The sequence below is a fragment of the Microchirus variegatus genome (genome assembly GCF_963457635.1).
Source record: "Microchirus variegatus genome assembly, chromosome: 6".
Classification (NCBI taxonomy): domain Eukaryota; kingdom Metazoa; phylum Chordata; class Actinopteri; order Pleuronectiformes; family Soleidae; genus Microchirus; species Microchirus variegatus.
The window spans coordinates 18648627-18670004 of NC_139807.1; the positions used below are offsets into that span (position 1 = coordinate 18648627).

General features: G+C 41.0%; 1 protein-coding gene across 1 annotated transcript; it reads left to right on the top strand.

The window, feature by feature from the left end:
- Positions 1-1079: 1079 nt before the first annotated feature.
- sh3bgrl (SH3 domain binding glutamate-rich protein like) lies at positions 1080-12994 on the top strand. Its single transcript, XM_083891218.1, has 4 exons — positions 1080-1287; positions 8229-8414; positions 11731-11811; positions 12184-12994. The coding sequence occupies exons 1-4, from the start codon at positions 1243-1245 to the stop codon at positions 12217-12219; spliced, it is 348 nt and encodes a 115-aa protein (XP_083747344.1). The 5' UTR covers positions 1080-1242; the 3' UTR covers positions 12220-12994.
- Positions 12995-21378: the final 8384 nt, after the last annotated feature.

Sequence of the window (21378 nt, forward strand, 5' to 3'; positions counted from 1 at the left end):
CACTGGAACAGAGAGGCGAGTGGTTGAATGGGGGGAGGGGTGCGGCTAAAGCCGTGATTGATGGGCGGCTCCGCCAATCAGGTGACGCCATTCAGGGCTGCAGAACACTTGGAATTTTGGAGCCGGTGATGTTCTCTCTGCTCTCTCTGCAAGAATGGCTTCTTCTTCCCGAGCAGAGACGAGACGAGGACGCACTGTCTTCGCATGTGTGCTCATTTACAGTTTTGACTTGGAAAGAGAGGAGAGAGAGGGAGGGGAAACCTGTGCGAACCGTTACGCACAGGCCCCGGGGCCGGCAGCGGGCTCACATGCCCCGGTTTAAAGCCACACTGCACTCCGTGCAGGTTCCTCTCAGAGGCCGGGGCTCACATCTGCAGCAGCCCCTGCAAGCACACATCTCTCCATGAACTCACTTCGTGTCTGAGAGTCCAATATGGCGCCCACTCCCCGTCTCCGACACACATTTTTTTTTGTTTGTCAGTCGTCTTTCCTAAATGCGTTACGGGGGAAGAAGAAGGTTTTTTTTTTGCGTCGCCTGCTCCAGACGCCTGCAGGGGGCCCACGGAGCCCGTGTAATGGACGCGGCTGCTGGAGAGCGAGAGAGGGAAATAGACGGCGCTTTCCGCAGGCTGTGCTGTTACACAAAAGCAGCCAGAGAAGTGTGCACAAATCATGGCTGATTCTTGTGTTTTTTAAACACCCTGTTCACCGTGAACCCAGCACACACGCAGTGTCACTGGACCTGCAGCAGCAGCAGCAGTGTGCACGAGATGACAACATAATGTAACCGAGGCCTGTTTGGATCACAGACAAAGGAGTCGGTGCAAAAAATCAGACCGTCACTATTGTTGCCATCATGATTCTCTCATTCTCTCTCTCTGTGTGTGTGTGTGTGTGTGTGTGTGTGTGTGTGTGTGTGTGTGTGTACGTGCGACTGTGTGTGTGACACACACACACACAAACTGAGGGAGGGAGACTCGAAAGGGGCGGGGAGGCAGAGGAGGAATGCCAAGCTCCATCCAGCCAAAGCAGAGAAGCGGATCTTTTACGCACACAGTCTGCGCTGCCTTCAGCAGACACACACACACACACACACACACACACACACACAGCCGTTTCCAAGCCGGGGGAAGTTTGTCATTGTTGCTGCTGCTGCCGCTGCTCTTTATTTGTCTCAACCCGCCTGTGAATTGTCTGCAAGCAGGAGCAGCTGCTCGTGTGATCAGCATCAAGAGATTGAACATGGTGATCAAAGTGTACATAGCATCGTCCTCCGGATCCACTTCGGTAAGAGACCAGAGCACGATAACGACATTGTTGTCTGTGTGTAATATAGTGTGTGGTGAATTTCAGCTGAACTTTTGTTGGGCTCAGTATGCTGATGTCCAGTCTGCTGTCATCCTCTCAGTCTGGAGTGGACTGACTCATCAGTGAGCATGCAGCTTTGCTCCCCTCCTCAACTCTTCGGACACACAGATGGAGGCTCTCAAAAGTATTTGCCTTGCCACTCCTTTTTTTTCCTCCTCCTATTTAAAAACTTTGTCACAGAGGCAGACTCAGGGAGGAAGTTACCGCTGCTTCCTGGAGTGACAGTTAAGTGTGTTTGTTGGACACTTGGTCTGAAAACAGGAAAGACATGTGGTAAAAATCAATACATACTTTAAATTCCCCACCCTGTCACCTGACACCGGAACAGATGTTTGATAGGGCTGTGATCTGACTCTGAGTCTGCAGGACTGACTAGTTCAGTTTTTTTTGCCAGTTGCTTTTAGAGAATTGATGGTCATGCAACTCCCCTGAGTCCTCTTTCAGAAATGCAGCTGCAGCACAGAGCCACTGTTTAGGACTTGCTGGAGGTCTGGATTGCTGTACCACAGCCAAAGGTCCACTAAACCTCAAACTCTGGCTTTGCTGTGTAGTGTTTGCAGGCTAATCATATCTGTGTACTGCTTTTGCATAGTTTTGGCATCCTTTGAGCCGTGGAGCATTGTAGGACTGTCTTAGTCATAGTTTTTTGTTAGAAAGTTGCGTAATTGTGATGGAAAGAACTAATAAATTACAGCCGTATTAATAATCTTAATAACCCCACACTTGTTCTTGTAAATAAGTCACTGAAATTGGATTAACTGTCACACCCTGTTGTGTAAATCACCTTTAGAACTAACTATTCACCCACATCAAGCAGCTCACACACAGAGGAAATCATCAAACACTGAACATCCTCTCAGTTGAGTTACTTAATTGCCTTGTTTAGCAAATGTCATTGACAGAGACGCAGCAGTAACAGCAGTAGCAGCAGCATCAGTCTCACAGGACGAGAGCTTCCTCTAAAGTCAGAGGAGCTAGAGTTTAGAGCCGGTGATGCCATCACTGTGCTGGAGCCTGTCTGGGTAAATGCACTGCCTCTCATCGATCTGTGTCTATAGTGGAGTCTGGCAAAGGGAGTGGACAACGTTATGTGCTCCTTAATGCTTCTTAGAAAGACCTGCATTATTATCTCTCTTCTGGGGGTTATTTTTGTTTTATCTTGATCCGCCCCGCGGCTATTCTAACTCATTTCTTTAAGTTCATTTAAATATGTGATGTGCTTTCACATAGTCAAGTTTATATGACTAACTGTGTGTGATTTGCACAGTGTTTAATTTAAAATGTCACCTCATTGTGCTGTGAGAATGAGTTTTGCAGATTTGAGTGCAGTGGCTTTTAAGTGCATGTGGAAACTCTGCCTTCACCGAGCCTCGTAGTTTCAACAGTGTGGTTAGCATTCCACCATACACCAGTGTCTGCTGTGGCTTTATCAATCACCCTAGTTAAATATGTGAATTGAGCAACAGCCAAGGCAAGGAGACAAAGAAGAATCTGAGTAGCAAACGGTTAAAACCGAGTCAGGAAATGCAGGTCATGGAGGGACAGAGTGTAACATTAACCTGAGGTGAGGGATGTCTCACAGGCTGCAGCAGTCAGCTTTATCCAGCCTGATGACACCATTTGATTCCCGTGTTTTTGTTCTGATTTTATTTTTTATTTTGAGTAAATGTTATCTTTGTGGATCTTTAAAGCTGTAGCATTTAGATCATTGGTTCTCAAAGTGCGGCCTGGGGGCCAATGGCAGCCCGCAGAAACATTTCTGGCGGCCCACAATTAATTACATTTGATAGTTTTAATCCAGGAGCGACTAAGCTTGTTAAATATTTTTTGGACATTACTGGATACAGACCAATAAGTGTAAACAAAAATATTGGGTATTTACCTGGTTTCTATATGGTGAATTTTAGTGTATTATTGGGTTATAAGCTGGTAATAAGCAGGTAGCTACAGCCCCCAATTACTAGCTATTTACCCAGTAAATATATGGTAACAGAAATGTGTTACTTGGTATTAACCTGTAATTAGAAGGTAAGAACAATGGCCAAAATACTGGGTAATTACCCTGTAAATTATAAAGCGTTATTATATTAACGCTTAAATTACATTATATTAACGCTTATATTACTTAACACTTAACTGTAGAACTGCAATCTGGTCATTAAAATTATTACAAATGGGATTTCTTTCAGTTTTTTTTTTGTTTTTTTTCTTTTGGCGGCCCCCAGTCCAATGTTGGGTTCCTAAATTGGCCCTCAGGTATCAGAACTTTGAGAACCCCTGATTTAGAGGAAAGTATTATGAATGTCTTATAATATAGCGTTCATTTTCAAAAATGCAGCTTTACACGTTAGTGACACCTCAAACACCAACAGCAAGTGTCAGCAAAGCATCGATTGGTAGCTTTGCACTCTCCTGATCTCTGACCCCTGTTAGTCCAATGTGCACAGTGTTATCCATGCAGAGTCAATGAGTGCTGACATCATGGTATTTCCACCCAGTCATGAGAAGCAGAGAGGTTGAGTCACCTGAAGAAATGGTGTTTTGACTCACTGCTGATTCTCCGGAGACACTTCTAGTGTGACCACCAATGGGCTCGTAAAAGATGAGGTCATACCGTATACACACGTCTTTATATAAACCTGAAAAGCTGTGACAGAAATACATACACTTGTGTCTCCGTTACCTCAGATGACTTTACTTGGTCATACGTTTATTTTCCCAAGACTAACTCCAACATTGACTTCACATCACACAGGTACTTCTTTTGTCCCCATAAGGAAAAACAGTCATCCTAATGTGACTGAGGTCCCCACAACATGGGTAAACGTGAGACCACACACATGGCCAACTGAAACTGCACTAACTGATCACTGTGGTGAGATTGTGTTGGTTCCACAGTATGTTATGGTCTATAATCCAGGCTGGCGTTGGTTGGTAGGCATCTGGTTTTTATAACAGGTCAGGTTTTTGGCCTTTTCCTGTTGATTCACGTCTAGGCAGCAGTGAGGGAACTCAGCCGGAGCAGCAGTGCAAGGCTGTTTTATAATGATGCTCCGATGCCGATTAAGCACGGGATTGGGTGGAGAGTGCTGCTCCTCCTAAAACGTCAGTATATGACTGTTTATAAATGAAATCAAACTTCAAACGGATCAAGACAAAACTGTTATCCCTCACAAACACACAGGGTCAAGTCTGAGTCATGTTTCCTTTGGTGCACACAGACTGGATTGGATTCTGATCCTTGGGGACTAGAGATGTAATTTTGTCTTAGAGTCACTATGAAGCAAATTCAGTTTAAATATTCTTCAATCATGTGAGTGAAAATGAACCAACCTCAGCTGTAATCAGACTCCATTATTGATCTGAGCCTGCGTCATTGATACACAATCTAATCAGTGTCTACCATTGTCTGGCAGATGTTTCTGGGACTGATCAGTTCTCAAACTGATCTCAGTGTCACATTCCTAAATGATAATAATGATGATGCTGTCGATGGGGACAATTAGGGTGTGGAACATAAGCCAAACAACACATAGTGTAAATGCCAGGGTTACTGCTGTGGCTTATACAGGTTCTTGTCCGTCAATAATAACAATCAGGGCAACAATAAATCACTACTATCCACAGACTGCTGTTAAAAACAGTCAAGAGGGAAAAAACAGTAATTTAATGAATCTGACACTGAAGCTGTGCAGATCATGTTCCTGCAGGAATAAAAATGCACTCGTGAACATGTTCTTCCATGGGTGTGCACGTTCACCGTCCTGGGAATGTGATAACAAAAGCAGAGCTTCAGGTCGTCGCTGATAAATTTGATATCATAAGGTGTTTCTCTGGTGCATTGTGTCCTAAATCCAAGGGGAAATATTTGAAATCAGTTTAGTAAACTGTGACTGGCAGCTGTGTGATGTGATTTAATTTGATCTAACATTTATTTAAAATTGGGAATCACCAGAGGGAGACCCTCATCATACAAACCAAAAAAAACAGTGTCACTTAAAACAATTGTAGGCTTTTAATTAATTAGTGGTTGAGTCAATGACCAAAATTACCAAATGAAACAAGGGAACTGATCTTATGGCATGTTTAATTATGAGGAACCTGAAGGATCAAAGAAGTTATTAAATCGTGTTGAAAGAGGAACAGAGTCGCTAAATAACAATGAAGAAATATATGAAGGTAATTACAGAGCTGTAATAATAAACAGATTCCAGTGGTTAGTTTGCCACTTTGTGAGAGACACCCAGTCAGCAACATGGTGATATGATAAAGTTTGACTGGCTTACAGTTGTAGTTATCAGCAAATGCATCAAGTAAATGAACATCAGTAAATGAACTCTAAAAGTTTATTCTGCTACATTTTTCTGCAGGTTAAAGCAAGGCAGGGTTTTTTTTCCTGTAAAAAAGCGCTAAACTTTTGACATAATGTGCAGGTGAGATGATTGATGTGGTGTTTAAATGTGAATTTATTGTTACACCAGATGTCTCATTAGTTGAATTTAATAATCCTTTCAATATTTGTTCAATTTACAGAAGCGACATGCAGGTTAAAATCTTATGCTTTACACTCAGTTTAGCGCTTTGCTAATTGTTTCAAAACACAAACAAGACATAATCCAAAGGATTAAACTAGTTTGATCTGATGATGGCACCAGAGAAGTAGTACAGAGATCGCTAGGGATGAGCAATGACACAATGCTGGTATTGGTCTGATATTGGATAAAATGACTGTGTCATATATGAGAAAAAAGTTAAGACAGGCAACAAGCTATAAAGAGAGTTTTCTGCCACCATCAATGACGGCCGCAAACTCAGCTGAAGTGTTGTTTTGATATGGCTGGTTATAACTATGTAGTACAACTGTCTTAAGTTCTTTAAAAAAGGTGTAATACTGTATTGGAGTGATATCGGTATCGTGGAAAACACATGAAAGAAGTGTTATCAAGACAACAATGTTGATCACCAATTTTATTGTAATTCATCTTGAGTTGGACACACATTTCTATAACATGAATCTAAGTCAAAATACTCATAGTGACATTATAGGAAACGTCAGGGAACATCAACATTATTGGGGGTATGTCATCTGAATAAAGGGTTTGGTAGCAGATATGTGGTGGTGTTCAATCTCAGTCACCAAAATTGGGTTGAACCCTCTGGGTATTTTGAATGTTTCTACAAAATGTCATCATACTCCACACAATAGTTGCTCGGATAGTGTAGAAGTAGAAGTAGTGGATCGACAGCCACAGCCTGATTGCAAACACTGAGACTTCACACCCAAATCCTGTCTATGTCACACAAAAACACACTGTTTACCGACTTTTGCATATTGTCAAACTCGGTGAACCATTTGCATAAGTAAGCAACAGGTTATGTAAATCAGAATACAAGTGCTGCCAGAATACAAGTTTCATGTCGGCAGACTTGACTCCAGCACACCTGTCTTGTTCTGCTCTCTGTCTTGTTTGAATTGAGGACTCATTAGGCAGATTTCTACACTGTTAAACAAAGGAATCAGGAGAATAGTAGTTATATATCTTGGCTCCCAAAAGCCAGTAACAGTTTGGTTTCCTCTGTTAAAAACAAAAGATAGTAATGACAACTGAGATCTACACGGAAGTCTGAAAGGACCAAGCTGAGAACTCTCGCTGTGCAGTTACAGTTAGAGGCAGATGGCCTGTGGTCAGTTTGCCTCACAAATGAAGTTAACTTGGCAACAGTACAATCCAGGCCAAAGTAAAGGAGCCAAGAGAATAAACTGTAAAGCTTGTCATGTTTAATTTGTCACGTTAGTCATGAAACTTATGATGCAAACACGACGTTTGAGGAGAAGTTTGTGCCGATCAGATCCTTCCACTGGAGAATAGGTTGTCTTGTTCCATTTGGCTGCTTTGTTCCAAGCAGGTGGGAAGAAAGCTGGTATTTAGGACTTTGGCCCTGGGAGTGTAACTGGCATTAAATAATCGTGCCACGGTTAAACTGCCAATCTTGGCAACTCCCTCATTTCCATGCCACAGTGTTGTGTTGTTTCAGCCCTTAAATAATCCACCTGTCTGCTCTGAGCACTGTAAAGCTTACAGGAAGACAAGAATAACAACTATACATGTATTATGATTTTTTTAAAATTTTTATTATGTTTTTATTTTCATCTCAAGTGTGTGTGTGCGTGTGGAACCGAGGCAGCATGAGTGTGTCTCCATGCAGCAGGCCTTATTTGGCTCGTGTTTGACCAGTTACCTCCTCTGGACTCTCAGAGGAGCTCTTGTTTCCGTCTGGCCTTGTAGGGCCATCCTCTCCTTTGAAACACCCCCATGGAGAGCTCATTGGTCCACTGCTTCATACACAGAATCACACATGCACATCCTTCTTAGATAACGACAGAAGCAGGAATGACACAGTCAAACACACATTTCACATTGTCTTCTTCTTCTTTTTTTTTTTTTAGTATTGCCCATGCCATACACATCCACATGAAAATATCAGATCCTGACAAAGGCAGTGACTTTTTATAACATAACAATGCTCACTTAATTGTTTCAAAATTATATTAAAAAATAGTCATCCAGTAACTCCAGTAACAAAATTGAGAAGACAGTAGATAAAAGGGTAATAAAGGCATAAATAGTATTCCAACCAGTAATATACACTTCCCTTGTCTTCCTTGTTCCCTGGCATTTTTCATACAGGTAAACCATACTCTGTCCTAAGTTCACCCTCTGTGTGGTAACTTAGTAACAGAGCAGTCTGCGCTCTGTGTAGTGTCCTTACTACGATCACGTCCTGAGAAGAATCGCCCGAATGTTCCCTCCTACAGCTGTCAAACTGACGACTTCCTTTTTCTGTCTCCCCGCATGCAGATCAAAAAGCAACAGCAGGATGTCGTAACCTTCTTCTTAGCCAATAAGATTGAGTTTGAGGAGTGCGACATCGCGGCCGATATAGCCAACAGGATGTGGATGAGAGAGAATATTCCTGAAGAGTCCAAGCCGGCGACGGGCAACCCTCTGCCCCCACAGATATTTAATGAAAGCAAATACTGCGGGGTGAGAAACTCTCAGACTGTTGTCTGGCTGTTCATTATATTACATTACTCTGACTGATCACATGTTCTCATGCACACACATCATGCATGGCAGGTTTTGGATGCTGCTTCTGCTTTTTTTGACCAAAAGCTGCATGGATTATTGTAGCACTAGATTAAACTGTTTGTCTCATAATGAAGAACAACGCTAGCACATTTAAGCTTCTTTAACAGTGACCAAACAGAAAAACTGCAAACTGAGAGGATAGGTGGTGGAGGTGTAAACAGAGCTAAAAGGTTTAATTATTATTATTATTATTATTATTAATATAAATTATGGCTTTACCTTTTTCGAAATTATTAAATTAAATGAAATCATAATTATCTCAGCTTCAAAACAGCAGATGAATGGATTTGAATGGAAAGATTAGTGCCATTAAAGAATTTGTCCCATAACCGGAAGCTCGCAGATACAATCCCAGGGTGGGCCAAGGGCTGGTGTGCCCCTGAGCAAGGCACGCAACCCCCCATTGCTCCTTGGGCCCAATAAGTGCCGCATACGGCTCCTGTGTCCAGGTTTTGTGTTCACTACTGGTGTGTAAAAAGCATGGGTTAAATGCAGAGGACAAATTCACGATCACTAATTGGAGTGTGAGCAAAAATTACTGGTTCATTCGTTTTGTATCTAGTAGACATGATGCTAGTTAGCATAGCTTAGCCTAAAGACTGGAAATTAGAATGATTTAGGTTTAGAAGTCCTGTTTATCTGATTTGATCTGTACCTTTGGACAGTGTGAGGATAAGATAAGATCACTGGTTTAAGCTTCATATATAATGGGCAGGTATTGATCTTCTCATCTAGCAATCTGCTTAAATAAGTGTGCTTACTGTATCTGAAAATAATATCATTTTATGTCAACACAGTAATCCTTTTAAGCGCAGTCCTGAAACATCTAGCAATAAAATATCCCACTTCCTCCTGTTGACCCTGTCCAAAACACAGGTGTCTGTCGCACAACTCGGCATTTGGCTGCACATTCTATGCCGTTTTTCCATGAGTTCTTTGCTAAAAGAGGGACTGACATGGACGTAGCAGAGGTGTTAGCAGAAATGCTTTTCATCCACTTTGAATGGAGCGTATTCAAAGTGGATGAAGCGCTGCCAAATTGCATTGTTGGTCCGTTCATGTGCGCGGAGCAGAAGTTGAGAAATGTTCTACTTTGAGTGCCAGCCAATCATAACACGTTATGCAAATGTTCCAGCACAGGCACCAGCCAATAATATCACATTTATGAGTTTAGCCCTCGCAGTATACCATACAAACAAAAGCTCTCATTCAGCAGGGTTCTCTTGTCGAACACTACTCTGCAAACCACTGATAGCGACTGTACTTCCAGCATACGATCTCAAAGTAAAAGTTCTTGTTTTGATATGGAATGATGTATATTTCACAATAAAAGAAAAATAATATCAAAACAAAGAACATACATCTAAAATTATATATATTATAATAATGTGGACAACTGTTATTAAAACACCAAACTAGCTCATATATGTAATTAAATGTTGAATGTAATGCACTTAATAATGCAATAACTACAGTAAAATTTCTTATTTTTAATTTTACAAAAATATTATACCACCTCGCTGTCAGCTGCGCCTCAACTAAGAGGACTTTGCTATTTGGATGTTTTCATTATAACATAATATTAAGGCTCCATGTAATCGGTTGGGGGGCCGCATGTGGACCACGGGCCACCAGTTTGACATCTCTGTTTTATGCCTCACAAGTTTTTTTTCCTATCCAGAAAGTTGCAAAAGAATAGGCAGTGTGTCAGCCACCTGACTATGAATATCCCATTCCCACTGGTCAAAAACCCACTAGTTAAAACGGTCTACAATGTTTTTTTTTTATTAATTATATACTTCTTCTGGCTTCACTTTTTGGCAGCAGTGCAAATTTGGCAATCCTAAGGCATTCGTTCGTCTTCTGGCTTTTAGCCGTGAGCCATGAAATAAATGTACTTTTTACAACTTGCGACATCGCTCATCATTTCTTCATTTCATCTAACTTTATTCAATTTGCAACTTAAAAACTTCCACATGCTGTTGAGTTTGAAGGAGGGACCAAAATAAAAAGACATCTGGTGACTGATCATTGTGTTGTTGGCAGAGATGAGAGGAAGTCCCACACAGTCTCCAGTCTCAACCTTCAAGTCTGAAGCAAGTAATTCTTGCAAGAATCAAGCAAGTTTCACGTTCTATTCTTGGCTCCATAGTGCAGCACAGAGTCCTACACAAACTTCCAGCCTCAGAGGATTTATCTGTCCAGTGGATACATATATATATATATTATATATTACGGCAATGTGCCTGCTAGAGCCTGTAAATGATCACTTTTCCAAATGCAAACTACTGTTAGCTCCCAGAAGCCTCTGTGGCTGATGTCAATGCTTGTGCCTTGAGTTTCGTTTTACTTTTTTTTAAGGTGGACTTAAGATGGACCTAAAGAGATACTACTAAACAGAGCGTTCTGAACAGGGCTGTTTTGGCAGGGTGATTGAACTGCTGTGGTGCTTCATCCCTATGGTATTTTGACCAAATCATGTTCATTAGGACACCAGGTAACTAGTTTAACTTGGAGTAATAAACTATAATATGACCCCAAATCAAGTCACGTCTCGAGTCTTGAGTGCTCCACCTCTTGGTGTTTGACTCATTTTGTTTTCTGCTACTCTTCAACATCACATTTTACACTGAGGTGAAAAAAACACCACAGGGCAGAACGACCAATATACCCAGAGATTTGATGGTGAAAAAGGCTCAGCATACTGGTTATCACCCCTGTGTTCCTCCCATTAGACAGACATGAGGCTCTTTGCCATGAGCGCTGTGGCTTCATGCTGTGTGTGGCTAATGGATGTATGGAAGTGAAGTTGCACATGAAGGATGGGCTGTATTGAATGTCACAGACAAAGAGAACATCATTTCCCAGGACACTCGTCACTGCAGTGTCCTTCTGTTTGTGTGTGCACTGCTATGTGTGTGTGGGGGGGGAAAAGGGAGGGAAACAAAGGACTGAGCGATTGAGAAAAGAGAGATAGAATGGCTGAATGTGCTCGTTTGTTTACACTGGTTTAAATTCTAAAAAGAGAATACCCTCCCAACAGAATGACTGCGGAGGCCTGTTCTTGCACAAACAACACGACCGTGACTGCTTCTCATACACTTGTGGCATTTGTTGCTCCAAACTCTGTTTCACACAGTCATTCCAGAGGTTGCACTTTTTTGATTTCATCAAACTACATGTAACCCCATGTCTTATTCTTCCTCCTTAGGACTATGAGGCCTTCTTTGATGCCAGAGAGGACAATGCCGTGTATGCATTTCTGGGTCTGACCGCTCCCCCAGGCTCTAAGGTAAGCTTACACACACAAACACATGCTGATATCTGTCCTTTCATTGAACCACATTCCAAAAAGAAATAAACATATTTCCTGTAAAACCAGCTTATGGGCCTGAATATATATTTATCCTCAGGGTAGGTTTCTACGCAGGAAACACACATATTGCATAATACAGTACATCTGTTCATGATAATATAACACCTAAGCAGGCCTCTCCTGCACACTGGCACCTCCTGTCTGCCACAGCAGGAACTGCAGAGAGGTGTGCCCTGTTACTATAGAAACGAGGGGGTTTTCCTTGAAGCAGGGGCAGGGAATAAAAAAGCAATATCCTCCATTTTAATATAAAACACCCTTGTCTTCTGTTTTCCCATCTTTCTCCAGGAGGCAGAGGCTCTCGCAAAGAAAGCACAGCAGTAGCAGCTTTACATTGTTTCTGCCTGAAAGCTCAGGCTTGGACCTGGACCCAGAACTGACCTGGAAAAGATCCAAGGGAAAAAAAGAAGCAACGTTTCACCTAGCTTATAAATATGTTGATGGTTTTTATTTCAGAATGTTTTGTTTTGTTATTTGTGCTCAGCTGTGCCTTGTCAGCTGTAGTCAAAGGAGGTACTACACCAGAGCATCATGGGTATCTTTAACAGCTCTGCTTCCTCCACTAACCTCAGCCTGCTAAGCCTTTGGGCCTAATGGTATGGCAATCAACCACGAGTGTTATTAATGTGTAGCTTCCTGTTTGGGAGCACATCACGAGACAAAAGAAAGTTTGCACACCGTGAAAATTGTAACACAGATTCATTCTTAGTCCAAAACACCACGTCATCCATGGTATTATCATCCTTTATGTCGACACGATGGGTCTATTTAAGTCTTACCTGTTCAGTGAATCAGATCGTGTGCTCTTAAATCATGTTGTCACCAAATCTGTAGCACCTTCAGTAGGAATTAACTAATACAATCCCATTCTCTGTGTTTTTTTTAATTTACTTTATATTGTCTTAATGCTGTTTTAATAGCAGACTTTTTTCTACAAGCTGATGTATGTTTAAAAAAGATAATAACCTGCCAAACGTTTTTTGTTAATTATTAGCCTTTTTGCAGCTTAGATGAGTTGAAAAGGTGATGTTTTTTTTTTTTTATGTTGGCATCCTGTTTCACTTTGTTTTGTATATCCCTGTTTTATATAGCTGATACCTTCCTGAAAATAAATCTGAAATAAAACTACAAGCATGACTGTCTTCAAACTTTGTCGTTTTTGTCGTAACAAAATCATTCTTTTTTTTAAAATCAACAATAGCTGGGTTGAAGTTTCCAGGATGTGCCTGTTCTCTACACAGTTATTTACACTGAATCTTCTTGAAACAGGTGTTCTTGGGTATTCACCTTCAGATGCACGCATGACAGTTGTTCCACATCAGGGAGATTTATTCCCTTTTCATGTTATGGTTTAAAATACTTTAAACTCATTAGGATTTCACAACAAAACATGAATAAAGTTGCTAGAGCAGAACTTTCCTTGAATATTTCCCTTATCATTCTGTCGCCATTTTGCATATATTTTGTTTCTGTTCTTGTTTCTATTCTCATTTTCATCTTTCATTTCATTTGTGCTGTCGTGTAAATCTGAATTCTCACCAAAGGGAATTAATAAATGTTCATCTGATCTTAAACTTTTAATAAACTTACATTCACTAAGATGAGGCCCAACTTTATGCACTACATAAGTTCTTAGTTTATACCAGTACAGTGCATTTGTACATATAATCTAAGTATAAAACTACAACAATCAAAGGGGATTTATTTATATTTCAATTATCTCTACATTGTTGTTTTGTTTCATTCATGTTTTAATTACTTTATTTCACTTTCCTCAGCTTGTGTGCAATGGTGATTTTCAGTTGCAGATAAAGGAAGTATGTAAGCATGTGGTGTAGGGGCCACTTCTCAGTTGCAGAAGTGAAACACATTACACACGCACATATGCTACATCGCACGCACTGTTCCACGAACATTCAAGACTGAAAACCAGAAGAAAGCAAAAGCAAGACGTTAGAGAAGAGCGGAGTCTGTCTGTGTCATGCTGGCCGAAGGTTTTCTCCGAGTGCTGCTTTACAGGGAGGAGAGGAAGTTTGCCTCTGCTTCCAAACAACACAAAACGAAGAAAGACACTCGTTGTACAGATGCTTTCAACTGTTCTCACCCCGACTCCGACTCTTCAGACCTACGGTTACATTCAGCTGAAGCAGGTAAAAAAGCCTTGTTACTTGTTATAACATAACTGGTTTCATGTATAAATGCATTGTTCTCTGGCTTCCTTTTTTATTCTCTTCCTGTATCATATAGCATTATATCATTAATCATATCACACCACATATACCCAGTGTTTGAGATTGCATTGTATGCTGTGTGTTAAGCTACATCAATGCTATTAGCTGTCATGATAACATTTTTCTTATTCTACTTCATCACACAAACTGACCTGGTTATTTTTTTGTAACCAGGTCCCAGGTCATTAGACTCCACCCAAGACCAGGGACTGAGAGCAGTGCATCGAGGCCCTGTAGGCCTCACAATCCCTGGGTGTTCACCTGTCCTCACCGTGGATCCTGACATAACAGTTTGCATTGACGACTGTAGTCTCCTGGAACAGTATCCAGACCTACAGGTGGCCGACTCAGGCCGCATCGCACAATATCCACTGAGAGCCACTGCTACTCAGCACAGTTTGGTGTGTCCTGTCCCTGAAGATTACTTCCAACCAGAGTGGGAGGTTTCCCAAGAGCTACTAGGGGAACCTGTTTCATCCACATCAGACCAGGGTTATCTGGTTGTGGGGAGGAGTGCTAACATGAGTCTGGATCTGCCTGGGTCTGGGTTGGAGCCCATGTCAAACTCGGTACTGAACGGGCTGCTGGAGAAACAGGTGGAGGAGGTTTACCTGCAGCACATGACTGACAATTTGGCTCGATGCAACTCTGACCTGGGAAACAGCCTCCTGCACGGTCTTGTGCCGCCACCGCAGCCCAGCAGGCTGACGCAGGGACCGGACTCACTGGAGGCCAGTCTGGTGAAAGTATCAGGTGGAGGCAACGCTAAGAAAACCAGTTGCCTGAGCACCCAGAACATTCCCTGCTCATCTAACTTCAGCTCGCCTGTGCTGAGGATTTCAGAGAATGACCACACTCATTTGAACAGAAACTACATGTAATAGTGTTCCATACTCTTTCTGCTTTTGCTTTTGTTTTTCACCCCCAGGTTTAACCATGGGAGATTAGACCAATTCAGTCAATGACAGCAAGTTTTGTTTCGTTTTTGTTTGTATTTACATAATTTGTTTACTTTAGTGATAAACTGATGCTTACACTTTAGCAGCTCCCATGTGCCACCTGCTGTTGATTTTCTTGTACTACAATACACTGAAATGTCCAGTTATCCATGAGGATTTACTGTATTTTATCTGTCAGTATACAATGAAGGCCTGTTAAGGTAATAAAACAGTATACTTTTATCTAATGTTGTCACCCTGGAGAGGCCTTGTAAATGTAGAGCGTGGACCTCTGTGCCACTGTTGACCAACCAGGAAATAGAAAAAGTGGTTGAGTCTTTTTATATTAAATACAACAATTCAACTTTGATGTTACATGAGCTAAAGCTCAAGTTAGCACCAGAGGAGCAACTGCAGCCAACCTGATGACACTTATTAATGTGAATTATACTATATATTTGACTTTACTGTGAAATGCAACTTAAGAACAATGTTAAATCACATTTAACATTGTTTGATGTACATATATATTTTTTTCTTTAATGCACAGCATTATGATGATATAGGCCCAGACTCCTGGTCATCTGAAGTCTACATGCAATATTGTAATACAATAATACTGTGTCAATAGCTCACTGAGACACTGAAGGGGAAATACGTTTTGTTAATTTTACTTTATCCGCCCCTGTTGTTCCTCAAAGTCCTGCGACGACAGAGAGCCACACTAACAAACATGGAGGTAAAAATCCATGTTCAGTGTTAAAGTATACAAATAATATTCAGAATTGTGTCATTGCTGCTTTTCATGTCTGATTTCAAAATAATTAAAACTAAATCCTGTGGTTATCTGAGAGTCACGTGTTGCTTCAGGAAACTGTGTGAATAATCTGGTTAATTTTTTTTGGTAAGATTTCAACTGTTGTTTATCGGTTCATGAATCATTTATCATTAAATAAAAACAAAAGACAAACTCAAACAGTTGTCTTGAAATATGACTGCAGGCAAAACTTGTGTAGCTGTAACTGTCCTGTAGCTGCTTTTAAAACAGGAGAAAAGTGACTAGTAAAGAGAAAAATAAAAAATAAAATTCAACATGCCTACTGCACATTCACCAACCACTTTATTTGACATCGATTACTGTGAAGAGGCAGCAGCACCATCTGATCACTGGATATTTTCTCTTTTTTTTTACCATTCTCTGTAAACTCGAAAATCCAAGATCAGGGGTTTCTGAAATACACAGACCAGCATGTCTGGCACTAACCACGCTACATTCAGCATCACTGAAATCACTTTTCTTCACCATTCAGAAGCTTATTTGAGCAGGTCATCTTGTCCATGTCTACATGCCTTCATACACTGAGTTGCTGCCAAATAAAACCCTAGAAAGTGCAGACATTTTGGGAAAATCAGGACATTCTGACTGGTCCTCACTTTCTATTAAATCTGGTTACATTTCTGATCTGCTGCAAGTGTAAAATCCCACACGTTCACTCAGATCATCAACTAATGCTTGGTCATTCCCCACACCCGCTTCAAAATGAGAGGGGATCGAGCCTTTCAAGCTGTGGCCCCCAGACTATGGAATGAGTAAGGCAAGCTACTGTATCTGCACACTTTCTTTCTGTGGAGTCTTTCAAAGAGCAGCTTGAGACCCTGTTTTTCAGACAGTCAAAAAGGTAAGGTACATAATACACAGCAGATACAACACTCACAGCTACAAGCACAGACATAAGAAGATTAAACACATTGTAGTAAAACCCACCTGCCAGCCTGTTTTTACTCTGTGAATTATTTCTGCGAAAAGTGAAAAGTACTTTCTTTACATACTTACTTAAAGGTGCCATATGTAAGAATGTGGCCAAAAACAGTTACTACATTCAAATTCAAAATACAGAGGTCTTTTAGGTTTCGTTTTCTGACTTAACTGTCAACCCGTGGTTGCTCGGCAGCTGAGACTCTACTGGCTGCAATGTTTGGTAGAGGTGGCGCCACATGCCAAAACATGATTTTGAAAACATAAACATGATTTGCGGTCTGCAAAATATTTTTTTTAATGCAAATGTTTTGGCTGTACTGTTGTTTTTGGTGAGTTCAGTTTGTTATATGAACATTATTCCTGAGTCTCTGTGACATATTAGGAGGATTTTATGACCAGTTAATTTAGATTTATTACATAATGCACCTCTAAATGTGTTGTTTATGGGTTAAGAACTGGTTTAACATTCAGGTTCGAATTTGATTTAGGTAAAGAGTTGATGTTAAGGTGTGATGCTTAAGACAATTTGTCCATGTATCTTCACTAATACTGCAAGTACACAAATGTGTGTTGTGTTGGAGTCTCTCTCTCTGGTGATCCATGGCCACAGGATGGCTACACTTCTGTGGACTCTCTCCTCCTGGCTGACTTGGCCTTGACCTCTGACCTCCCTCGGCCTCACCAACAGCTAATCTCACTGCACTTCAGCAGCAGTGATGGTGACCTGTCTGTGGCTCTGGCCTCTGTGGTATTTCAGCTTGGACTATCACCATGTGCAGGCTCCCTTTGAGATTTACTCTTACATGAGAAAGCAACTTTGAATTACAAATGAAGATGGTTTCATTTTAGTTAAGTCTAGTTGAAGTTAAGATGTAGATAGAGTGTTACAGTATGACAAAGTGTGACAGAGTGTGATGTACTTTCAGGGTTGGGATCTTAATCAAATGAACCTTAACTATTCAATCACTACTCTTTGTTATACTATACTCAGTACACGTCTAACTTACTTTCTGAATATTTATTTGTATATTTGAAATGTAAAGCTATCCGTGCTCAACCCATATCCAAAGTCTTAGGGCGATCTGACTAACGGTCAGCGAGATAAGCCTGTCACAGGCACACAGACAGACAGACAGACAGGCACACAGATGCAACTTGCTTTGTAGATAGATGGCCAGGGTTAGGGATAAGGTCGTCAGTGGAGTGTTTTAAGAACAATAGCAGCTCAAACCAGTGTGTGTGTGTGTGTGTGTGTGTGTCCCACAGGTTTCCACTGATCTGGTTGTGTCCCTGCTGTTGTCCCAGAAAGCTGTCACCATCTAGGTTGGCCTCCTCATGGGAAGTGTGATATATGTTGTCCTTCTCACTGCAAATTCTTTCTTCCTCTTTCTGCTCCCACCAATCATCCTGGAAGCAGGTTACTTCCTGCCAGGGAGGCTGTTTTTTGAAAACCTTGGAACATCCTCTCGTTGGTACCAAGTCAGGGTTTAATTTTTAATAATAAAAAAACACAAACAAACGAAACACATCACACATAGTTTTGCTTTTGACAGGGAACCTTTCTCACATTTTCTCCTCAACAAATGTAACATCAATTAAGTTTTCATCAGCTGTACAACATTTACTACATAAGGTGATAATACACTGCTGCCAAAGAAAAAGTCACATTTACTAATGTTGTGCTATTATGTTCACAGCTTGCTGCCACCAAGTGACACAAATCAGGAATTAATGCAGATATAGAGGACATGTCTTTACTGGATGTTATTTTGCACACTGTATCATAAAACTTCTGACTTACATAATTGCAGGTATGCAGTCCTGAGAACTTTATGGAACGTGCAGGACATTGGGCTGTCTCTGTGTATGTGTGTGTGTGTGTGTGTGTGTGTGTGTGTGTGTGTGTGTGTGTGTGTGTGTGTGCTGACCCAGAATTCTCTGAGAGATATCACGTTGCTTTATTGCCTGTTCTTTGGCTCTCTGATCACCGCTGTTCACCCTGTGAGATGCATGTTAACGAACAGCTCCGTGTCTTAGAGTTTGGAGAGTCTATGATGCTCTCACTGTGGTGAGGAGAGAGACGGTGCATATAAGTACAGTATGTGTGAAAACAATCATGCACTTCTCCTCCACATATAAGGTACTCTACAAGCTCTTTGAGTCCTTCCTCAACAGGGTGATACTGGGTGGATGCAGGGTGGTTGTGGTGGTGGGTCTTGGCCTGTTGGTGATGCTCGCTTCATGTTTCACTTCCAGAGCCGAGGTCATTGCCTCACTCTTTCCAGGAGTAGAGGAAGACCTAACCTCAGTGATGCCTCACCTCTCTGGAATCATGGCGTGACTGCTGCTGAGTATTAGCTTTAACTGTAACACAACCTGGTTTAATTTGATTTGCACATGTTTGAGTGCAGCAACACCAGCATCCAGTACTTGCTGAAGATGTGGAGCAGCACAGTGAAAATATTATCTTCATCTTTCTGGGTGTGTCCACCATACAGGAATTCCATGTGTCTGCTTCACATTGCTCCTCTGCATATGGTTGGCCACTTAGGTACCTTAATTAAATTTTTTTTCCTGTATTTTAAATAATTCCAGTAAGTTTTTCTCTGCATTTTTTAAAATAAACAAGCTGTGAAAACAGGGGATTTAACATACAGTATTTCCCATTGTCTCAATAGTGAGGTGTTCTGTTGCTGACTGCAGTGGTGAGCAAGCTACAGAGGAGCACTGTGACAGATATCAGTCCATCATGGCCTATGGTGGCCTGTTTCTCCTCAGTCTTTTTCATTGAGAAATGAATCTTCATCACAAATACACTCTCAGAAATAAAAGTGCTAAGTAGAACCATATCAGGTTCTTCGGCTTGTCCTCATAGGAGAACCCTTTATTGTTTCCAGGTAGGACCTTTTATAAAGCTTCCACCTGGAACCTCACAAGAACCCTTTTAAAAACTCTTTATTCAGGAAAGGGGTTTTAAAGGGTTCTCTGGATCAAAATGGTTCTTACTGGAACCATTAGTGTTACCAAGAACCCTTGAAAAACCCTTTCTTCTGGAAAGGGTTTTTCAGAAGCAAATGGTAGAACCTCAGCCCTTGCAGAAGAACACTTTTGGAACCCTTATTTCTAAGAGTGTAGACATTGTGGTCATTTTCTTCACTGTCTTTGTGCAGGTGGGATAATAACATCACATGTGAACGTGGATGAAAGAAACAGCTCCAGGATTAATGATTTAAAGAAATGTTTTGTATATGATTGGTTGTATCTGTTGAGTCCTGGTTGGAACAAGGGCCTTTCTGCATGGAGTTTGCATGTTCTCCCTGTGTGTGTGTGTGATGCAGATTTGGGGATTGGGTGAATTGGTCACTCTAAATTGACCATAGATGTGAGAGTGTGAGTGAATGGTTGTTTATCTTGATATGTGGCCCTGTGATGGACTGGTGAACTGTCCAGGGTACTACCCCGCCTATCACCCTATGTCAGCTGAGAGCACAGCACCCCTCCGGCGGAGGATAAAGCGGTAGATAACGGATGGATGGATGGTTGTAGCTGGTTTCCAGAGAATTACCACTAAGCCTGTGGTAGAGTTACTGGATGTAAGGAAGAAAGGAAGACCCATCTATGATGATCACAGCTAACTGCATGTACATTATTAATACACATGTGTGTGTTAATAATGTGTTGCTCTCTCTTTTTAGCTCTTTGAGCGACTGATGGCTGGTATATAGAGGATGTGGTACTCGGGAGGGACATCAATACCGGGAAGACAAGTTGGTCTCCTTTGTTTGGTCTACTTTTAGTTTAGAATGTCCTTAAACATGGGGCCTGAAAACACCAGTAGATGGCAGCAAATACCATATGTAAGATTTTCTGCCCACAGTCGACTAGAAACTAATTTATTCTGCATATAAATGTGATAGGTTTGATGTTTGAGCAAGTCAACAAAACGTACCTGTTATTGTTTCCTGATACAGGTTGAGCTCCAAGCTCATTCTAGCATCCATTTTTCTTGAAACAGAAGAATGAGAACAGAAAATATTTAATTTATCAGGCAGTTGAAAATAAACAATATTACTTTTCTTCTTTAAATGAGACTCAGTATTGGTCAGTTTTAATGAATGTGTTTTTTTGTGTGCTTAATTTTAAATTAAGTCTGTGGCTGTGTTTACTGTTTTTTTCATGACAGTGATTATAGACAGTGAGAGCAGGACTCAGCAGATCTCACACAAGTGCAAACAAATAGTGCATTCATTTACTAAAAGAAAACAAACTTCAATACATCCATTTCCAAAACCTCTGGACTAAACCTGTATATATATAATAATTATAAATAAATGATTAAATAATTATGCAAAACTGGACAATTGCTGGAAAATGGATTGCACAACATATACAATTCATACTCAAAATTCTGAGGTTAAATCCATACACCGTTTTACTTTTTTTTCTGAATGACTTGTTTTCAATACTGTAGTTAATATAATGTAACACAGACTATTAAAACATCATCAGATTGGTTCTTTTTCTCAGACTTCCACTGTGCCTTTGACCCACTCTC

Coding starts and splice junctions, on each gene's coding strand:
- sh3bgrl (XM_083891218.1), top strand. CDS start 1,243: ATGGTGATCAAAGTGTACATAGCATCGTCCTCCGGATCCACTTCG. Junction 8,415..11,730: donor ATGAAAGCAAATACTGCGGG/GTGAGAAACTCT, acceptor CTTCCTCCTTAG/GACTATGAGGCCTTCTTTGA. Junction 11,812..12,183: donor CCGCTCCCCCAGGCTCTAAG/GTAAGCTTACAC, acceptor ATCTTTCTCCAG/GAGGCAGAGGCTCTCGCAAA.